This window comes from Carcharodon carcharias, chromosome 20, assembly GCF_017639515.1.
Source record: "Carcharodon carcharias isolate sCarCar2 chromosome 20, sCarCar2.pri, whole genome shotgun sequence".
Classification (NCBI taxonomy): domain Eukaryota; kingdom Metazoa; phylum Chordata; class Chondrichthyes; order Lamniformes; family Lamnidae; genus Carcharodon; species Carcharodon carcharias.
In genome coordinates, this window is record NC_054486.1 from 31420571 (window position 1) to 31440488 (window position 19918).

At 39.7% G+C, this 19918-nt stretch overlaps 1 protein-coding gene across 5 annotated transcripts in view; it reads left to right on the plus strand.

The window, feature by feature from the left end:
• The window catches only part of LOC121292583 (transmembrane protein 87A-like), a 92786-nt gene that overhangs the window by 54719 nt on the left and 18149 nt on the right, over window positions 1-19918 (plus strand). For 4 of the 5 annotated variants that reach the window (XR_005946293.1, XM_041214736.1, XM_041214738.1 and 1 more), the window contains 5 exons: window positions 6934-7042; window positions 8237-8295; window positions 15800-15903; window positions 18307-18380; window positions 18667-18728. Coding sequence is in view for 4 of the 5 variants with exons in the window: in XM_041214736.1 (XP_041070670.1) it covers window positions 6934-7042; window positions 8237-8295; window positions 15800-15903; window positions 18307-18380; window positions 18667-18728 (408 nt within the window). In the remaining variant the exon portion in view is untranslated. Of the gene's footprint in view, window positions 1-4177; window positions 4247-6933; window positions 7043-8236; window positions 8296-15799; window positions 15904-18306; window positions 18381-18666; window positions 18729-19918 lie in introns of all 5 variants that reach the window. The other variant, XM_041214737.1, reaches the window with a different exon arrangement.

Here is a 19918-nt window from a genome sequence, read left to right on the forward strand (position 1 = left end):
TGTATTTTTCCACTGTAGGATTGCCTTGCACACATCTGTGCTGAATCTGCTTGTTTTTTTCACTACAGCCTCAGCCATTCCATTTGACTGGGATAGTGCGGAGACAATGGGCAGTGTTGAGTTTTCCAATAATTTGCGAAGTGCCTGAATTCCGAATGCTGCTCTGATTAAAATGGCCCTTGATCTCATTGCTCATGTTTGGCCAGGAGAGCACTTCTCTTGCCTTCCCCAGAGTAGACTCGATTCCTTGATGGCTTGCATGGATGCGCTTCACCTCTTTCCTCATCTCCTTAGGGTTGATGATTCTAGTTCCTTTGTACAAAATGCCATCTAGGGTAATCACTTCATCTCTGAATGCCCAGTACACACTCATAAAAATAGGTGTGCCTTTGATGGTTTCCAGCCTACTTTCATCATTGCTTCCTGCAGCACTTGGAGAATTGCAACTTGTGTAGTTTGCTTATTCTGAGTAAGACGCTTGTCTGTTGGATTAAATGTGTCTGCAAGGTTGATTACTTCCAGAGCATGTTGTGCTGTTGCTTCTTATTGAATCTGGAAAATTTCACACTCTGTACTAGCATCATCAACTTCCTTCAAAAGGACTGCAGCTCTTGACAACATATTGACAAATGTACATCCGCTTCCCCTGCTTGTACTTCACTTCCAAATAATATCTCTGCAAACGAAGTAACATCCTTTACAGATGCTTTGGAGCAGATAGAAGTGGTTTGAGAAAGATGCTTTGAAGTGGCTCGTCATCACTTTCTCTCTCCCAAACAGATACTGATTAAAATGCTCACAAGCAAAGGCAATAGGCAGGCACTCTATTTCAATCTGTGCGTCGTATCGTTGAGTTTGCATTAATGCTCTGGATGCAAACACAGTTGGTTGTCCTTGCTCCATGAGCTTTGCTTCACATCCTGTCTTGTTGGCATCACACTGGTGGGTGACCTCATCATTATCATCAGAGTACCTCAGCACTGGCATTGTCATCACTAGTTCTTTAATGCGAGTGAAAGCTGCTTCTTGCTCTGTCTCTCAAAACTATTGAACATGTTTTGCAGTGAGCTTGCATTGAGGTTCACACTCCGATGACAAATTGGACAAAAACCTTGCTAGATAGTTCACAGATTCACAAATCATTGCACTGCCTTCACATCTGTTGGTTGCTGCATCTCTGCTACAGCTCTTACCTTATAGAATTGGGGTGCGCTCTTTTCCCTATCAGTACATGACCTATGAACTTGACTTCAGTCATCTTCAGTTGCAGTTTTTTTTTATTCAGCTTCAGGTTCATCTGGTGAGCTCTCTCTAGTAGCCTCACAAGAACCTGATCAAGGTCTGTGATAACTTCTTCCATCGTGTTTCCATATCCATAGGCTAGCAGATCATCCACAATCACTTCCGTTCCTGGAAGATCATTGACTATCTCAAGCTGTCTGCTTTGATACTCTTCCGGAGCAGCAGAAATGCCAAACGGCATGCGCAACCACCTATACCTCCAAATGGCGTCCAAAATGTGGTCAGGAAACTGCTGCTTTCATCCCACTTCACTTGCCAGTATCCATGCTTAGTATCTAGGATAGTAAATACCTTTGCCTTGGAAAATTGTGGCATAATTTCTTCAATGGTTGTCATGGAGTAGGGAGATCTCTTCAAAGCTTTCTTGAGGTCCTTTGGATCCATGCATACTCAGCTTTTCAGGATTTTTCACTGCCACCGTGCTACTGATCCAGTCTGTAGCAATTGTCACTCTTGATTACTCCCATCTTTTCAAGCTGCTCTATCTTGTCTTTCAGGTTAGATTTGAGAACAGCTGGAGCACTCCTTGGAAGATGCTGAGTTGGTCACAAACTCTCATCTACTTCAAGATGATAGTCACCAGGAAGATATCCAAGATCTGTGAAAACATCTTTGTAATATTTTAGGATTTGTTCAGCAGTCAATGACTTTGTGCCATGCGAAACACTGCAAACCTCTTGTGGTACATGGTGGGCTAGCAGTTCAAACTTTGGATTCTGTTCAGCTGTGATGCGTGGATTTTTGCTTAATATCTATTATTTGGAACTGCAAATCTTCTTTATTCCCATTGTATTGGGCTGCTGGCTTAGTTTGCCTTCATGAAGTGAGCATGGTTCCATCATTTTCAGGTCACCATCTTGAGCAACTTTGCACAGGTCTGTGAAGCTCATGATGTTGCACATAACACCAGTGTCTATCTGATGTTTTTTCCTTGAGACTTGGGGGTGCCAACCTGTTCTAGGCTGTAGAGTGATTCATCAGGTGGTTCATCCGACATCTCTCCATGAACCATCTATATAGGTTTGCTTTTCTTCTTTCTAGCAAAACACTTGAGTGCAAAGTGTTTCAGCTTCTTGCAGCTAGAGCACTGCTTTCCCCACGCTGGACATGCATCCTCTTCTTTTGTTTGGTGTCCTCTGCAATATTTACATCCAGTACTCCAGCCTTGATCTTTCTGCTGGCCCCCTGCAAATAGTTCTTCCTTCCCACCATTGTTTTGTGCCTGGAAGGCCTGAACTGCCTCTCAGCAGAGTGCAAAGCTTCATCAGTTCTCCCATTAATACTCTGCAACTTGAGCTCCTGCACATGTCAATAACTTTCTTGAGAGTAAGTTTTTCTTGGCTCAGCAGATGTGCAAGGGTCGCTTGTTCCTTAAAACAATCCTATTTCTGATCAGATCACATTTCAGTTGCTCAAAATCTCAAGATTCAGCTAGGTATCTCAATGCAATCACATACTGATCATTGTTCTCCCCCTCTTCATGAGTTCTGGTGTTGAATGCTAGCGTTCATAAATAACATTAGTTGAAAGACCAAAGTGTGTCCTTGAAGACTCCATAATTTCACAAGACTGTCTTTACTGCTTCTCAGTGAGATCTAGAGTACAATAAAGTTTGTAGCACTCCTTCCTCAGCACTGATAAATTTACTAGTTTTATTTGTTCAGGTTTCATATTTAACTCTGTGGCAATTTTATAGTTTTGAATTGGGACAGGAAGAATTTCGAATTTATTTTCAAATCTGCCTTCATCTCCATAGGAGCAGGTACTGGAATATTCAGAGCCATACTGACTTACCTGGTGACCAAAATCCTGTACAAAGTTGCAGGCTGAAGTTTTAATGATTCCCTGCTGTTTCTTACCGCTGCTGGCTCTATTACAGCTTTCAAAATCCACTCAATTTCAGCTTCAGTATGACACTATTTTCAAGTAGTGGATGAAATGGCTTCTGCTCTCAAGCCTTTATACACCAAGGATCGCATCAGAGGTCATATGACAATGGCAAGCCTACGGCCACATTGCACAAAGGCACTTCTCCAAATAGAGTGTTGGGTCAGCACTGGCCATGGGATCACGGGCGAGGTCAGTGTTGACCATGGGAACTTGGGCGTGGGGCTCAGTGTGGCCCATGGAGGTGCAGGGCTCAGCGTGGCCATGGGGTGGGTGGGTGGGTCGAGGGGGGGGGTGTTTGCGCAGGGCTCGGCACAGGGTCAGTGGTGTTGAGGAATCTAAATACTATTACATAAGACGACTGGGAAGCTCCATTGGCTGACTTGATCAGTCTGATCACTGATGTGAAATAGAGGGAGGAGTCTGAAGCTCCTTTAACCTGTACAAGATTTGAGGAGGAAACAAACTAAATCAGCAGATTTCCTGCTGACTGGTGAACTGTTGTTCATGATAAAGAGGTATGTAGAGCATGAGTCCTTGGTTACGGTTGCCTAGTTTCTCACCTCAGCTGAATTGTCACAAGTGTCATGGTGAAGAAACCATGGCCATGCATTCTGGTTATTGCATTAGATTGGACAATGGAATTAGAGTTCATATCCAGACCAGACTGTTAGCATGTTAGTCCCTGTTTACTAGCTGTAGGGGTCTTGGTTAAAATCAGTTTAGACGGTTTCAATCTAGTTCTTAGTGGTTATGGGTGCACAGCACCCTGTGGAGTTGAACTACAAGTGAATATACCTGTCTTAAATGTCTTTGTAGATTCCATTCAATGTGTCTCAGATCAGTGAAAACATTGCCTACGGTTTATGTTGTGCAGCACTGTAACTTCCTAGTTAATAAGGTCACTGGGAATCATTCTTTCCTTTCTCTCATCCCCTTTTTCCCTTGCTTTCATCTGACTGTGTCCTTTCCTTCATTTTTTTTTTAGGAGAATTTCGACTTGGCCCTCCTGGCCTTTATTCCTCTGGCTGTTCTCGACACTGCCCTTTGCTGGTGGATATCCTTTCTGGGTATGGGATTTTCCAGGGAGAATGATTTCTGATCTATTTTCTAATTTCAATCAAGGAAACGTCATTTTGCTTATCAAGCCTGCTCCTCCTTGCTGTATAGTTTGTAACTCAGGAATTCTACTCAATTTCTTACCTCCAATGGGCGGTAACTGCCCACCACTTAAGGATGTGGCTTAATTGGATTTTCAAAAGGCATTTGATAAGGTACAACATAAGAAACTTGTGGCAAAGGCAATGGCATTAAGAATTAAGGGCAATATGGCAACTGGAATAGGGAGATAATTAGAGGCCAGAAAGTAAATGGCAGATGTTGTGGAAAGCTTCTTGGAATATAAAGATGAATAGTTTTCCACATGTGTCTGTGTTCGGACTGCTCTAATTAGCTTTACAAGTAAATGATCTGGACATAGGAATATGGACATTGGCACTATCAGCTGCTATCATTAAACTGGTGGGTATAGACAGCAGGCTGACACAGATTGGTAGAAAGGTGTGAAGTAATTTATGAAGAATAGAGAATGAACTTCAAAATAGCAAGATTTTAAATGAAGTAGAGAGACTTTGGTGTGGCTAAATATTGGTTGAAGGGTCATGATAAAGTAAGTAATAATGACTTGATCCCAGTGGTCGTCAAGATAAAGAGAGAGCACAAACTTAAATTAATTAGAGTTGAAGGGTTGGCTGGAAAATAAATCTTCACTTACAGGCTGGGATGTGGATTTTCTATGTAAAATAGTTAAAACAGTTTTTATATACTCATTTGGGAAGGAATCAGACAGCTGTTTAGAAAGCAAGTACTGAATGGGGAAATGAGCAAGAATGTGGGATTAGATTAGATGACTGATGTGCCCCCATTTGAGCTTGCTGGGGTACTATGACTGTGATAGTATTGTCCCTTGTATAAAGCTGTTAGTCTGCTTTATTAGATATGATCCAGTGCTGGGGTTGGAGAGACTCTGGAAAGGGTATTTTGCATTTGGAAAAATCGGTAATGTCCCAGAGAGCAAGTTATAGCTTTACATAGCCCGTTGCTTGTTTCAACAACTCTGGTTCACCAATTGAAGGCAACTTTTGCATAAAAAGGACATCATTAGGAAGTAGCGTTGGTGAGTTTCCCAGATATAGAAGAGGTGTTGTATGGGGTTTTACAACTCTGTAGTTTGAGCTTTGAAATGATGCACTCCGGAAACCTCTAATGGAGGTCTGCACTAAATGACGCTAACTGCTATGGAGTTCTGAATTTTAATGTGAATTAGCAGTCTGGCTACATCCTTCATGGTTGGAGAAGGTAGAATTTGAAGGCTGTTGAGTTTACTGATCCGTTAGTTACATGCATATGCACATACAAATTAGGAGTAGGCCATTCGGCCCCTTGAGCCTGCTCTGCCATTTGATAAGATTGTGGCTGATGTGATTATGGCCTCATTACTCCACTTTCCTGTCTACCTCTATATCCTTTGACTCCGTTGTCAATCAAAGACAGTGCAGCATTACTGCTACACCGGAGTACCAGTTTTGCTTTTTGTATTTGAGCTCTGAGTGACTCAGGTGAGAGTGCTGCAATCTGAGCCATTCTAAATTAAGGTTTGGACTCCACTGTATCCATGAGTAAGAAATATACATTCTGTGTCCTGTCAAATGGAACTGCAATATTCAATCACTGAAATATATTTAAACTGGAACTCACTTCCAAGGTTCAGAGGCTTGTGTAAACAGTGGATACCTCAGAATGATTACATGCAGCCATGTAAATAAAGAATTTAGACTTTATAACAGCCATATGAATCCAGGGGACAGACTACAGCCTTCAATTGGTGTTGGTTCTTTCATTTGGATTGGTACTGGTTATATAGTGCTCTGTGATTAGGGTTAACTGGTGAGTCCATGTATATTTCCTGCTTATGTGATTAGCAGGTGTATATATTTTTTAAAATGCAGTGTTTCAAGAGGGATTCCACCTTCAGCCATGTGGGAGCCCAAATGGATGAAGTAAATTTTGCTCATCCATTAATATTAAATAAGGAATGGTCTACCGTAGATAATTGTTGGGAACAACTGTTGGTTGAACCTTATTACAAATGAGTAGTACTTGTATTTTTTATCCTGTTATTTTCCGGCATGAGGTCATCTATGTTGTAAGGTTTGAGAATTTTACAGTTCTGAGCCTTGTAAAAATCTGAAAGATTTGGTGCAATGCAGATTCTTGGTGTGCTAAATTGACGTAACCTACTGTGTATAAAATAACATTGTGGCTTGGCTGTAATATCACCTTCCAAAACATACAACATACTGCCACACAGGTTGATTTTCATACATGAGAAATACATGAGAAATGGGATCGGAAATGGAGTGTTGTAAATGTTCTGGGGAATTGTACCCCTGCAGCAGATGGGAGGGCAGTCCATATGGTCACATGCAGTGCAGCGTGTGACTCCATTCTAGGATTAGAGGATTGAATTTTATGGGCTTATTCGGTGTATTTAGCTTCTTGAACTTGATTCTGCCAAAAAATTGGAACCTCGAGCAAATTTGAGTCAACCAGTACTCAATTACTATTGATCTCGACTGTTAACTTGCAAGCATTTGTTTAAACCAAATGATAGTGGTTGTTTTTTTCCATAAATGGTACATCTGGGTTTTTTATATTTTATCCGTTTTCCTTAACTGATGACACATCTTCATCAGCTTGACCCAGACCATGAAGATGCTAAAGCTGAGAAGAAATGTTGTGAAACTGTCATCATATAGACATTTCACAAACACACTCATCTTTGCTGTTATAGGTAAGTTGAAAGCATGCTATGCAAGTTTGTCTGGTAGGTGGCCTGATTGTGTACTGAAGAAGCACTGGATTTCTAATAACAAGGGTTCTGAAATTCACTCTCGCTTTTATAATGCTGGTCTGTGATGAAGACTGATCAGCTAAATAGAGGTTTGCACAGCAGTGGAATTACCAAGAGTGATACTGGGCTATTGGAGGTTCACCTCTCAATTGGATCATCAAGTAGCTGTACCAAATTGTATGGCCAAAGCTATGCCACCCTCCTGACTGAAGGAAGATGAATACTTACAGGACAACCATGGTATACTGCAAAAAGGAAGAAAATATATTGTCTATCATTGGCCTTGACCAAATCAATGCACTTTGTCATTTCCACTGTTTTAGATGAATTAGCTGGAGGATTAGGTATTAAATATAAAAGCTAGATCTGAACTGAGGTGGAGAGGAGGGGGTTTGTAGGGTGTGATTCTCCATGCAGCAGTTTGTTGGATATCCTACAACATTCATGTAGATGTCAATGGAGTAAACTCATCAAATAATCAGTCAACTAAACAAGTTATGTCAAATTCTGTAGAATGTCTCCACTTCCACTTAGGATTGAAAGTTGGTTTTGACCTGGGGAAGTAGTTCAGGATCAGGAATACTTCGTTCAATGCACGAGCTGTTCTGCTAACACCAGCTATCCACTCTCGATGGCTTCTCCTGAGATGTACTTATTAGCATTTAAACCTTTGCATCGTTGGGGAATCCCCTTAAGGTAAAGTGGCTATAAATACTACCTGGTGTGGAACACACACAAGTAAAGGTGCAGTTTTGTCCCTGATCTATTCAGTAAGGTAACCTCAGCTGGTTGCACGGCTACAGGTGGTTTCTAGCTCCTCAACTAGCAACATGGAAAAATAAAGTTAACACCTAACAGACCAGTTAAGTTCTGAATCCTAATCATTGTTTGGTGATGCCCAGTGTTTGTGTGTGTACATAGAGTAGGACATAGATGTGATGCATTTTGTGTGCTATTACCAATGCTATTGTATTTATCTCCCATTGTGTGCAAGTGATCCCTCCTGGATTCTGAGGAAATGATTAGTGTGTGTTTTTCTGGGTAGATAACCTTGACAGTTGTGGGGGAAAGATTAGATTCCTCCACAAAGTTAATATTTTACTTCTAAACTTTTTATTTCTTCCTCCTATGTAGCATCAATATTTTTCATCATTTGGACAACAAAGAAGTTCCGGCTGGCGGACTGTCAGTCAGTAAGTAAGCTCCTCTGAAGCTAATTTTGTTAATTGATTTTTAAGTCTCTAAATGAGAACTGCAGACTTTACATAGGACAGGATTGACAATACTCTAACCTCTAGTTTACCCCTCATTTGAAGTTGTTGATTCTTGCTGCAGCTACACAGATGTCCTTGTCCTCTAATACTTCACCCCAGCAGCCATTCTTCATCTGTGGACCAAGGCAGTGAACAGACTGTGGAGGGAGCACATTGTTGCCAAGCATAATCCTCTCCTCTCACCAAATGCCCCTGTGGAATGTTGCTTAGCAGTCATAAGCAGGGATGCTGTATGTTTTATCTCATCATTTGAGCCTTTACAGGTCGCTGCAGGAGAAATCAGCTAATTGGAAACAGACCAAGGACTGGTGTTGTTGGGTCTGTGTCTCTCATGACCCTCCCTGGCGCCCCCCAACCAAACCACACACACCTGCACCCCCCCTCCCCCAGCTGTGCAGCTATCCACTAACTCTACTGGGATAAAACCAAATGAATTGCCCTAACATTGGGGGACACCTTCAGTCATGCAACTACCTATTGACATGAAGTCTGTGTTGCCCAATATGATATTGCATCTATTGTGGTTCTCTGCACTTCACAGAGATGCAGTAGTGATAGGGGATTCAATAGTTAGGGACGTAGACAGGCATTTCTGTAACTGCAAATTTGATTCCAGAATGGTATGTTGACACTCTGGTGCCAGGATAAAGGATATCACCAAGTGATATTCACTGGATAACACCCAGGACATTCTGTGAGGGGAAGGAGAACATCTAGATGTCCTGGCCTATTTTTAGAAACTATTGAAGTCCTTCAGGCAGAGTTTCGGGAGCTAGGAAAGGGATTAAAAATACAACCTCAAAGGTAATAATCTGAGGGTTGCTTCCAGTGCCACATGCTGGTGAGTACAGAAGCAGGAAAATAGTACAGGTAAATACATGGCTAGAGAAGTGGTACAGGAGGGAGAGAGCTTCAGGTTCTTGGAGCATTGGAACCATTCTGTTTGAAGGAGTACCTGTACAAGAAGAAAAGGTTGCATTTGAATAAAGCTGGGTCCAATGTTCCCACTGAAAGGTTAGGTAGTACCGTTGGAGAAGGTTTAAACCAATTTGACAATGAGGGGCATCAGCGACAGAGATGTAAAATAGCAATAAAATTAGAAATATCCCAAAAATTGCAGTGATCAGATTGAGGAAAATAGCAACAGTGAGGAAGGAGGCATTAAATTTGTATATACGTTAATGTTCTTAGTGTGACTAATAAAGTTGGTGAGCTGCAGGCATAAACTGCTACTTGGAATTATTAAGTAGTTCCATAGAGACATGGCTAAAACAAGGCTAGGAATGATATTCAGAAATGATAGAGAAGGTAAAATAGAAAGGGGTGTGGCAGCATTGATCAAGGATGATATTACCATTCTAAATAGAAAGGATATCCAAGATACTTCTAGGACTGAATTTATTTGTCTTGAATTGAGGAACAGAGGGATGGCTGTTACTTGAATCATAGAATAGTTACAGCACAGGAGGAGGCAGTGGGCCTTTCGTGTCCATGCTGGCTCTCTGTAAGAGCAACTCATCTAATCCTGCTCACCCTGTTTTTTTTCCCCCTGTGGCCCTACAAATTTTTTCTCCAGATAATTATCCAATACCCTTTTGAGAGCCATAATCGAATCTACCTCAACCATACTTTCAGGCACTGCATTCCAGATCATAACCTCTCAAGTGAAAATGTTTTTCCTTGTTCTTTTGCCAATCACTTTAAATCAATGTCCTCTTTTGTCAATGGAAACAGTTTTGCTCTATTCCTCTGTCCAGCACTCCCATGATTTGGAAACCTATCAAATCTCCCCTCGACCTTCTCTCTGAAGAGAACAACCCCAGCTTTACCAATGTATCCTCATAACTCAAGGTCTTATCTATGGAAGCATTCTCAAAACTTTTTCTGCTTTTACATTCTTCCTAAAGTGTGATGCCTAGAATCGAACTCAATACTCCAGTTGAGGATGAACCAGTGTGTTATAAGGTTCCATCATATCTTCTTTGCTTTTAAATATCGCTGAAAAGTGAGATGTTGCCAAAGCTTTTCGTCTTGCATTCATCAGGACAAATGCAAGAATGCCAAATTTCAAATGATCACAACAATTTATACTACAGGAGAAAAGGGGCACTGATTGTTTGGCAAGTTGACCCTGATTGGCTGAGGCATTACAATGGAGAAAGCAGGGAACTATAGGCTCCCCATGCTTCCGGGTAATTCAAAAATGGTGCAAGGCTTGAACATATAATAACTACACTAACAGCCAACTTAAAATAATCAGTTGTGCTCGTAACATGGCTCATTTACGCATGCCAGAAATGCTTATCCTTACACCCTTCTTTGAATCAGTGTGTAACATTTGCAATTCTCCTCTGGCACCACCCCTGTATTGAAGGAAGGTTGGAAGATTATGGTCAGTGCCTCCGCAATTTCCACCCTCACATCTCTCAATATCTTAAGTCCTGGTAACTTATCAACTTTTAAGTACAGCCTTTCTAATACCTCCTCTTTATCAATTTTTAGCCCATCCACTGTTTCAGCTATCTTCTCTTTCACTATGGCTTTGGCAGAATCTTCTTTGGTAAAGACAGATGCAAAGTACATATCTTCTGCTATGCTCCCTGCCAGCATGTTTTAATCTACTTTTTGTTCCCTTTTTGGCCCCACTCGCCCTTTTGCATGCTTTTGTCATTTATATGCCTAGAGATTCTCTTTTATGTTAGCTGCCAGTCTCTTCTTCTGGTATCTCTTTGCTTATCTTATTTCTTTTGCTGGATTTTTTAAATCTCCAAACAGTGACAATGGAGAAAGATGAGCAATTTTTCCTGTAAATTTTAAAGACTTCTAACAAAAATAGAATAGAAATAATAGGAGACTTTAATTACCCTAATGTGAACTGGGAAAAACACCAGTACTGATAGGGATTGGAATTTCTGATATGTGAGCACGAGAACTTTCGTGATCAATATCCCTCCAGTCCAACAAGGAAGGGAGCAGTGTTGGATCTGGTTCTGGGAAATGAAGTTGGGAAAGTGGAGTGTGTTACAACAGGAGATCATCTAGCTAACAGTAACCATTTTAATTTGGTTCAGAATTATTATCGAAAGACACCAGAAAATATAAAGATGTTGAACTGGGGACGGGCTAATTTCAGTGATTTGAGAAGGGATCTAATTTGGGTAGATTGGAAAAGGGTAAAACAATAATGGAGGGCATTCAGGGAAGAGAGAGTGCAGATATAAACTTAGCATATTCCTTTCAAAGGTAAAGCACCCAAAGCTAATGTGCCCCAAATGGCAAAGGAAATAAAAGTTAAAATAAAGCAGAAAAGGTTGTTTATGAAATGTCAGAAGCAAGATTCTGTTAATAACCAAGAAGACTGCAGAAAGCGCAGGAGGGAATTGATAAAGTTAACACAGGAAACAGAGGTTATGAGCAAAGATTAGCAGGTAAATTAAATAGAACCCTAAAACATTGTATATAAAGTGTAAGTGGTTAGCTAGGGAAAAATTTGAGCCTATTAAGGACCCAAGGGGAAATCTTCATGTCGAGGCATAGGACATGGTTAAAGTATTAAATGAGCATTATGCATCTGTCTTCAGAAAGGAAGTAATTGATGTGAAGGTTATACTAAAGTAGGAAAGGGAGGTTATGGAAAGGATAATAACAAATAGAGAAGATATGCTAAAAAGATTACCAATACTGAAAGTTGGCAAGTGACCTGGTCCAGATGGAATGCATCCTAGTTTGCTGAAAGAAGCAAAGGTAGAAACAGCAGAGGCATTGGCCATAATCTGACAATCGTCAGTCATCATTGAGTACAGCAGTAGTACCAGAGGATTGGAGAGTTGCGAATATTCTACCACTATGCAAGAAAGGGGTAAGGAATAAACCAGGAATCTACAGGCCAGGCAGCCTACAATCAGTGTTGGGGAAGTTATGAGAAGCAGTTATCAGGAACAAAAAAATTCATTTGGAAAGGCATGGGTTAATCAAGCAGCCCAGTTGAAGGCAAATCGTGTCTGACTAATTTGAATTCTTTGAGCTGTCAGAGATGGCTGAACTAACAATACATTTGCCAAAATGCCCCACAGGCATATTAAGAAGATGGAAGCCCATGGAATTAAGGGGAAAGTGGTGTTATGGATACAATTGGCTAAATGATAGGAAAGTGGATGGGATGTTTTTTGGTTTGGCAATGGTGTTTCCCAAAGGTAAGTTTTTGAGTCCCTTACTCTTTGCAATTTTTGTTAACCTAGGCTCGGGTGTAGGGAGCAACATTGTAAGGTTTGCAGATGATAGGAAACTTGACAAAGTAGTAGATAGTGATGACAATAGTTATAAGCTTCAGGATGGCGTAGAAGGAATAGTGAAATAGGGAGAAGCATGGCAGGTGGAGTTCAATATGGAAAAGAATGTAGCAATGCTTTGGGAGGGCTACTATACTATAAAGAACACAATTTTGAAAAGTTTAGGTAATCAGAGAAACCTTGGTGTCCATATGCACACATGCTTAAAGGTGGCAGGAAAAGTTGATATGGTTTAAAAAAACATATTGGTTATTGGGTTAGCACATAAGAGCAAAAAGAGATCATGCTAGAATGTTAAAAATAATGTTATTATGTATGCCAGGCAGACCAAATCCACAAGGGAAACTTGGTCGTACTATCACAGTTTTGCAATTTGTATTTATTACAAGATATGTGCACTGAATTCAGAAGTAATGAGTCCACCAAGACCTTTAGAGACTTTAAAAATTAAATTGAAATATTTATTAACAAAATAAAAGATTTCAAGCACATACATAAGACTACAATTACTTAATACTATAACAACTCCTAAAATTCCTAATTAACCTGACTCCCAGTTACACACACCCTTTAAGGTAACAGTTCAATATAGATTTTAGATTTAAAACAAAACCAGCAAGATAACGCAGTACCCACTTGACAGTGGAATTCCAAATGGCTTTCTCCAGCTTCAGTTACTGGACACAGCCGACTTATGCACAAATGGCTGGAGGCTTCTTGAAGGCTGTTTCCCACACTCCTGTTAGACCTTACATGGCCCTCTCCTCACATAGCCTTTCATTCTCCTTTATATATGTTTCTTTCTCCTTAATATGTACATTCTATTGTTCCATATGTCTTTGCATTGGTACCTTTCCCATAAATAAAAGCTTTCATGCTGCCAATATTGTCAGAAACCTTTGGGAAAAATAAATGCATTCCTTAGTCTTGCTTATCTAACTAGTTGTAAATAGACTAACATCCCCCTGAAATCCAAACAATCCTTTCACTTATCTAAAAATGCAAATTCCCTTCATACCTTAGATGTAAACCAGCATCCATGGTTACTCATTAGCAATTCAAGCACATTTCTACACCCAGCTTCTTTTGATAATTCCAAACTTGCAGCTTACCTGATTCCAAATGTAATTGAATCTCACAGACAGACCCAACTATATTCTCAACCATAAATCTCCTTCACAATAAACCTGAAAAATATTGTGAAAATTATTATACTTTCATAACAACTGGTTAGTCCTCAGCTTGGTACTATGGACACTTATGGGCACCATACTTTACAAAAGATGTTAAAATAAAAAGCTACATTAATGCAAAGGGTACGAGAGGAGTTTGACCTGGATGTTACCTTGGATGAGGGACTTCAATTATGAGAAGTTGGAAAAGTTAGGACTGTTCTCCTTGGAATAGAGATGGTTAAGAGGTGACATAATTGAGATTCTTAAGATTGAGGAATTTTGGTAGAGTTGATAGAGAAAAGCTATTCCCTTTGGCAAGTGGGTCAGTAACCATAGGTTACAGATTTAAGATCATCAGTGAAATATCTAGAGGGGAGGTAAGAAGAGGCTTTTCACTGAGAGTTGTCAGAATTTGAAATGCCCTACCTGAAAAGGTTGTGGAAGTTAATGCCACAAGTGATTTTAAAAGAAAGTGGCTTGACAGGTGCATGAGGATTGAGGAACTTTTGGGTTACGGACAAAAATTGGGATGTGGGACTAAGCATGCTGTTTTAAAGATCCATCACAGGCATGATGGGCTGCCTTCTGTGCTGTAAGTTTCTATGATTCACATTGCATCAAGCTGCAGAGAAGGAAATAATACAGCTGCAGCTCCAAGCTTTTAGTCAGGAATTCAAGTTTCAGCTTTTCTGAAGGGCTAAAACAACACTTAGTTTATATCTTCAGTTCAAAACTGCCAATTTTTCTTTGAAATTATAATTTTGCAGGATATTAACTTAAAAACTATTGTGACACTGTTAGCGTGCCAAATAATACCTCCCTGACAGGACAGCTGTTTACTGTATCCTGGTTCAGAGTCACAGAGTGGATATAGCCATTTGGCCTGTCGTGTCCATGCCTACTCTCTAAGATTACCTCAGCTAGTTCCACTCCCCTGCGTTTTCCCTACAGCCCTGCAATTTTTTTCTCCTAACATCACTATCCAATTCACTTTAGAAAGCCACAATTACATCTGCTACCAGCACTCTCAGGCAGTGCATTCCAGATTCTAACCACTCACTGCTTTATTGTCATTGTACCACCCATTGATTGGACTTGGAACTGCATTGATATTGGAGAGCATTGACAGAGGGTTTAATGATATGTTTCTCTAGCCCTCATTATTTGAAGAGGTTTTCTGAAAGTGAGCATTTATTTATGAGATTAAAGAGGAATGACTAAATAAAAGAAGTTGAAGTTCAGTTTTGTTTTGCATTAAACAGACACTATCTGTTTTTACAGAAGTCAAAATGTGGGCGAAGTAGTTCCCTTGTGTGGCAAATGCACTTCCCACTGTGGTTCCAGTTCTTTTAGACCAAGAAGGTCCCATGGTCTATCTCTGGTCTGGGCCATGACTCAGCTGATTTCAATCATTTGTGTCACTACTAGTTTTGTTGTTCCTGAGCCAAGAAGTGGGGAAATATCTATCAGGGTTCTCACTTCTAATGATAATCTGATTGCCTGCATAAGTATGAAATGGGAAAGGCAAAGACTGTATAGACATGATGCTGCCCAGATACACCAACAGCTAAACCACCACAATCCTGCAATCTGCTCGGAGAGGTTTAAAAAAAAAACTGATGCCAGTTTTGGACAAATTGTGGGGATTTTCACTTTGATCCCTAAAGAAGACAAAGGAAGATTGAGGAGACTGGAATGGCTCATTAATAAACCCAGCTACCTCGAACTTTACCTATTAAAAATTGAACTATGCCTGAGCAGTATGTAACTGGGTGGCTGCTTGTGGTACTGTACCCAAACAGGGGGATGCTGTACCTGTGGAACCATGCCTGAGCAGTTTATTAGAAGGGACTGAAGTACTGTACTTGAATGAGCATCTTCAGGAAGCGAGAAGAAGCACTGAATGAATACACGTGTATTAGGCAACACTTTGATTCCTTCCTTCCATGTTTTATGCAGGACTGGAGAGAGCGGTGGATAGATGATGCATTCTGGCGATTGCTGTTCTCCGTCATTCTACTGGTCATAATGATCTTGTGGAGACCATCAGCAAACAATCAAAGGTTTTAGTCTATTTTTTGGCACAAATTTCCAATTTTTTTTCTCTCTTGCTCCAGTTAAAGATAAATAGAGCGTTGAGAGAATAGGTAACAAACAATGCATATCACAGAGTGGGTAGCTCATAACTGCTTTCAGCTGGGCTGCAAATTGGCAACCCACAAGCTGTCTCAAAGGAGGTAAACTTAACAGCAGAAGGTAATCCCTTTACTCCAATACCTGGCTGCTGGTTATAAAATGGTACAAAAAGAGATTGGGGAATAAGAGGATTTTACTTTTCAGTTGAGAGATCTCATTGCCCCAGAAAAGATTTCTTAATCTCAGACAGATTGTAACTCGGTGTCTGCAAAAGATCTGCAAGAGTTTTGTTTTGGCTGCACATTAATTTTTGAGATTTGACCACACTACAGACGAGACAGAAGCTGAGGAGATGGTGATTAGATTGCCCATTCGTAAAATTGTGTGTGGTATGTGGCATACAAAGATAAACCAGGACCCACCTGTTAAAGCTACAGGGACATGGCCCCCGCCTGCACTCAGTTTCTCATTTCTCATGTTTCACCACTATTGACATGAACATCAATTACTCTCCCTTGTCTGAAGCTACAAACATACATTGTAACACATTGTTTTCTCCCTGCATCCTCGTTTTTTTGAAGTCACTGCTTTAAATTGATCTTTGTCCCGCTGTCAAAACTGGAATCTCTTGAATCTTTTCTCCCCCTACAATCAATATTCCTTTATAATGTCTAAACCTGGTGTTGCTGAATCAGTAATGTCCTCACTCATTTTGCTCCTTTTTCAACAGTGGTATCCTGTAATTTGGTGTCTAAAACCTTTCCTCGAGGTTTTTATATATCAATTCATATCTTTTTATTTAGTTCACCTTATTCCCATCATTCTTCAGTGGCCGCATTTATCCACAAATCTGCAAATGTTTTATTTGACTGAAACTTCATATTCATAAAACAGTGTCACTTACTCATTAGCATTCCAATTGAAAATAGATGAGTAGGTTTGTCTTGTTCCCGTGATCACTCTCTAAGGATGTATGAAAGCAACTTTTTTTATTCATTCAAGGGATATGGGTTTTGTGGCTGAACTAGCATTTATAGCCCATCCCTAACTGCAAAAGCTACAATAATAAATGAGTCTGAAACTACTCTCATATATTTTGGAAATTGTTGTGGCAGCTATGTTGAATTCTGAAACTGACATTCACTGCTAAAAGCTGGGATTTATAACAAAAATTGATAATTACAAAAGGAATGATTAAATTTACTTCAGACAAAAATGAAATACTAAAGATTCTAGAATTCTGAAATAAGAACAAAAATTGCTGGAATCACTGATTTGCTCCGGCTGCATTTGTGGGGAAGAAGCAGATGACTTTCCAGGTTTATGACTTCTTCAGAATATTGAACTTATCTATACAGCAGCATTATGGCATCTTTAAAATGTTTTTTGTTGTTTGTCTGTGTGTCTGAGAAGCCTAACTCTTGAGTTCATAGACTTAGCAGAGATATTGTCTGCCTTGGGGAACGGACTTTATCTTCCTGCATAGACTGTTACCTAGGTCTCAGTTGCAAGGCTGGCCATGTACAGGGCAAACCATGACTTGCTTGTCCCTCTCCTATCCAGCAGTGGAGAAGCACTGGAAGGGTGAACAATCTGGAAAACATTTTTAGCAGCAGTAAAAGTAATTGAATTTCTTTTAGGTTAAAAATATCAAACGAGGTAAAAAATGGACTTTTCAATTTCTTGTGCTGTACAGCTGGAAAGTGAATCTCATTATTTTCAGGTATTTGTTGAATGGGTACAGCAAGTTACATGTGTGAAAAACGAAATTTTGCAATTTGAATTTAAAATTTAAAACAATTGCATTATTTTGTAATTACAAATGATCACAAAAGCTTAATTTATTCTTGTATACCGAGAATAACCACGATTCAAGTTTAGGGGAGCTTCTGAATAATTTTTTTAAAAGTTTGTTTCAGCAATATCACTTGCGGAGCTAATTGGTAGAGAAAGGAAGATGCTAATTTGCTTACTCTTTAGTTTTATGCATTAGTTTTATACATTGTTTGCTCCTTGCTATAAAAACCACGTCCTAAGCAGTTGAACAGTGAAGGCAGAATTTCTTTTCCATGCTGAATGTCAACATTTATTGATGCAACAGTAGTATATGAGAGGAAAAAAATGTATTTACTTACCAGAGCGGATAAGAAGAACATTGATTTTCCAGGAACTAAACAAAAAAGTACTTAATTGTCTCTGAGGAGATCTCTTATCCTTTTAGTAAAGATGAGCACCCACCCAACACCTTCCTTTGCAACAACGTAATCTCCAATTCATTGAGCAATGCCACTGAATTTGTGCTAAAACTAAGATGGCTATTTGTTTTGCAGGTTTGCCTTTTCCCCTCTTGCAGATGAGGATTATGACGATGAATTGAAGGAACCAATGCTCAATGAAGCTTTTGGTAAGCAAAGCCAATCAACTTAGTAACTGCACTCTAGAATAAAACACATAATTAGATAAATTAATAATTAAATTGAGTAAATTAGACCTTTGAATCATGGTGGGGTGGGGTAATAAGAATGTTGACCACTTTCGCCATATTGTGTTGGATTAAATAGAAATGGGGTTGCAAGATACTTTACCCAGATATTAAATGAAGAGATTTTCATCGAGAAATGAAGGAGAAAGAAGCGATTACATTCAGTTACAGCAATTATGCAAATTATATCTCTATATATTTTCTGCAGAGGGAATGAAGATGAGAGGTACAAAAGCAGAGTCCAATGGCACTGCAAAGCTTAATAAAGTGGTGAGTAAGATAGCAGACAATGCATCTAGAGGCTGTATGGACTTAGGACAAAGTAGTTAAGATATGTTTCAAACTCATGCACATTAAGGTCAATCTGCAAAACTGTGTGCTCACCTGAATCTGTCAGCTGTACATGGGATGAGTTTCATCAGTGCAATTCTTATTTGGCGAATGAGACTTCTTTAAGAGAAAAGACCAGTATAGCCTAATTTGTTTCATAGAGACTGAAGTGGATGGCAACTAAACCCTTTAAACACAGTATGTAGAGGAGGGCTTTGCAGAAGTCTGTCCTAGCAAGGATTCCTTCCAGTTGCTTTCTGGTGAATCCTGCTGGAAAGCTGGAGCGCATGGACATCAGGTGAGGCCAAGGGTTGAGGCTTGACTCTGTGATATACCCATGGTTGATATCATGCTAACATTATCAAAATTACTACCCACCCATAGTCGCAGCTTTCTAATGGGTATGATGTAAGCAAATTCAATGCAATGGTGCCTCTCCCAGGCACTCATAGCATCAAATATAATCAAAATGTTTGTTAGACCACAGTTCTGAAGGTCCAATCACAATGAATTGTCTAATGGCAAAATATTAAATTAGAAGAACAGTATCTAAACAATATGGGCTTTTTGCATGAAGTACTTAGAATGTACTTAGAATGAAGGAAATAAAATACTTTTATCTACAAGTAAAAGCTCTAATGTCTTGAAATGAGAACTGAATTTCCTTGTCACTTACATTATGCCTTAAAAATACTATTTCAAAAATTAGTTGAAGTACCATCCTGAGATGGCCAGGGTGAGATGAACAAAACTCGAATGCTGTAAACTAAGCACAAGCTGCTTGAAGTGCTCCCAATAGGATTTGTTACACACTTTGTCCTACCACAGTCATCTATCTGCAGTCCTGACCCATTTCTTTATAAAGTCACCTTACTTTACCACCCTGTAATTACATCCCATTTTCTTATACACTCAGTCTGATTATGCTTTCTCCTCTATTTTCTTTTTCATTCTGAACACTGTTCCTCATTGCCATACCAAGAATATTGATACCCCCCCCACCCCGAAACTGGATTCATGTGAGAGTCTCAACTGTGAATGCCAGCAAGTTATTAATTTGCTAGAGGCATCAAAGTTGATTGTGGTGAATATTACCATTTGTGCATGTGTTAAGTAGAGGTTACTCTATA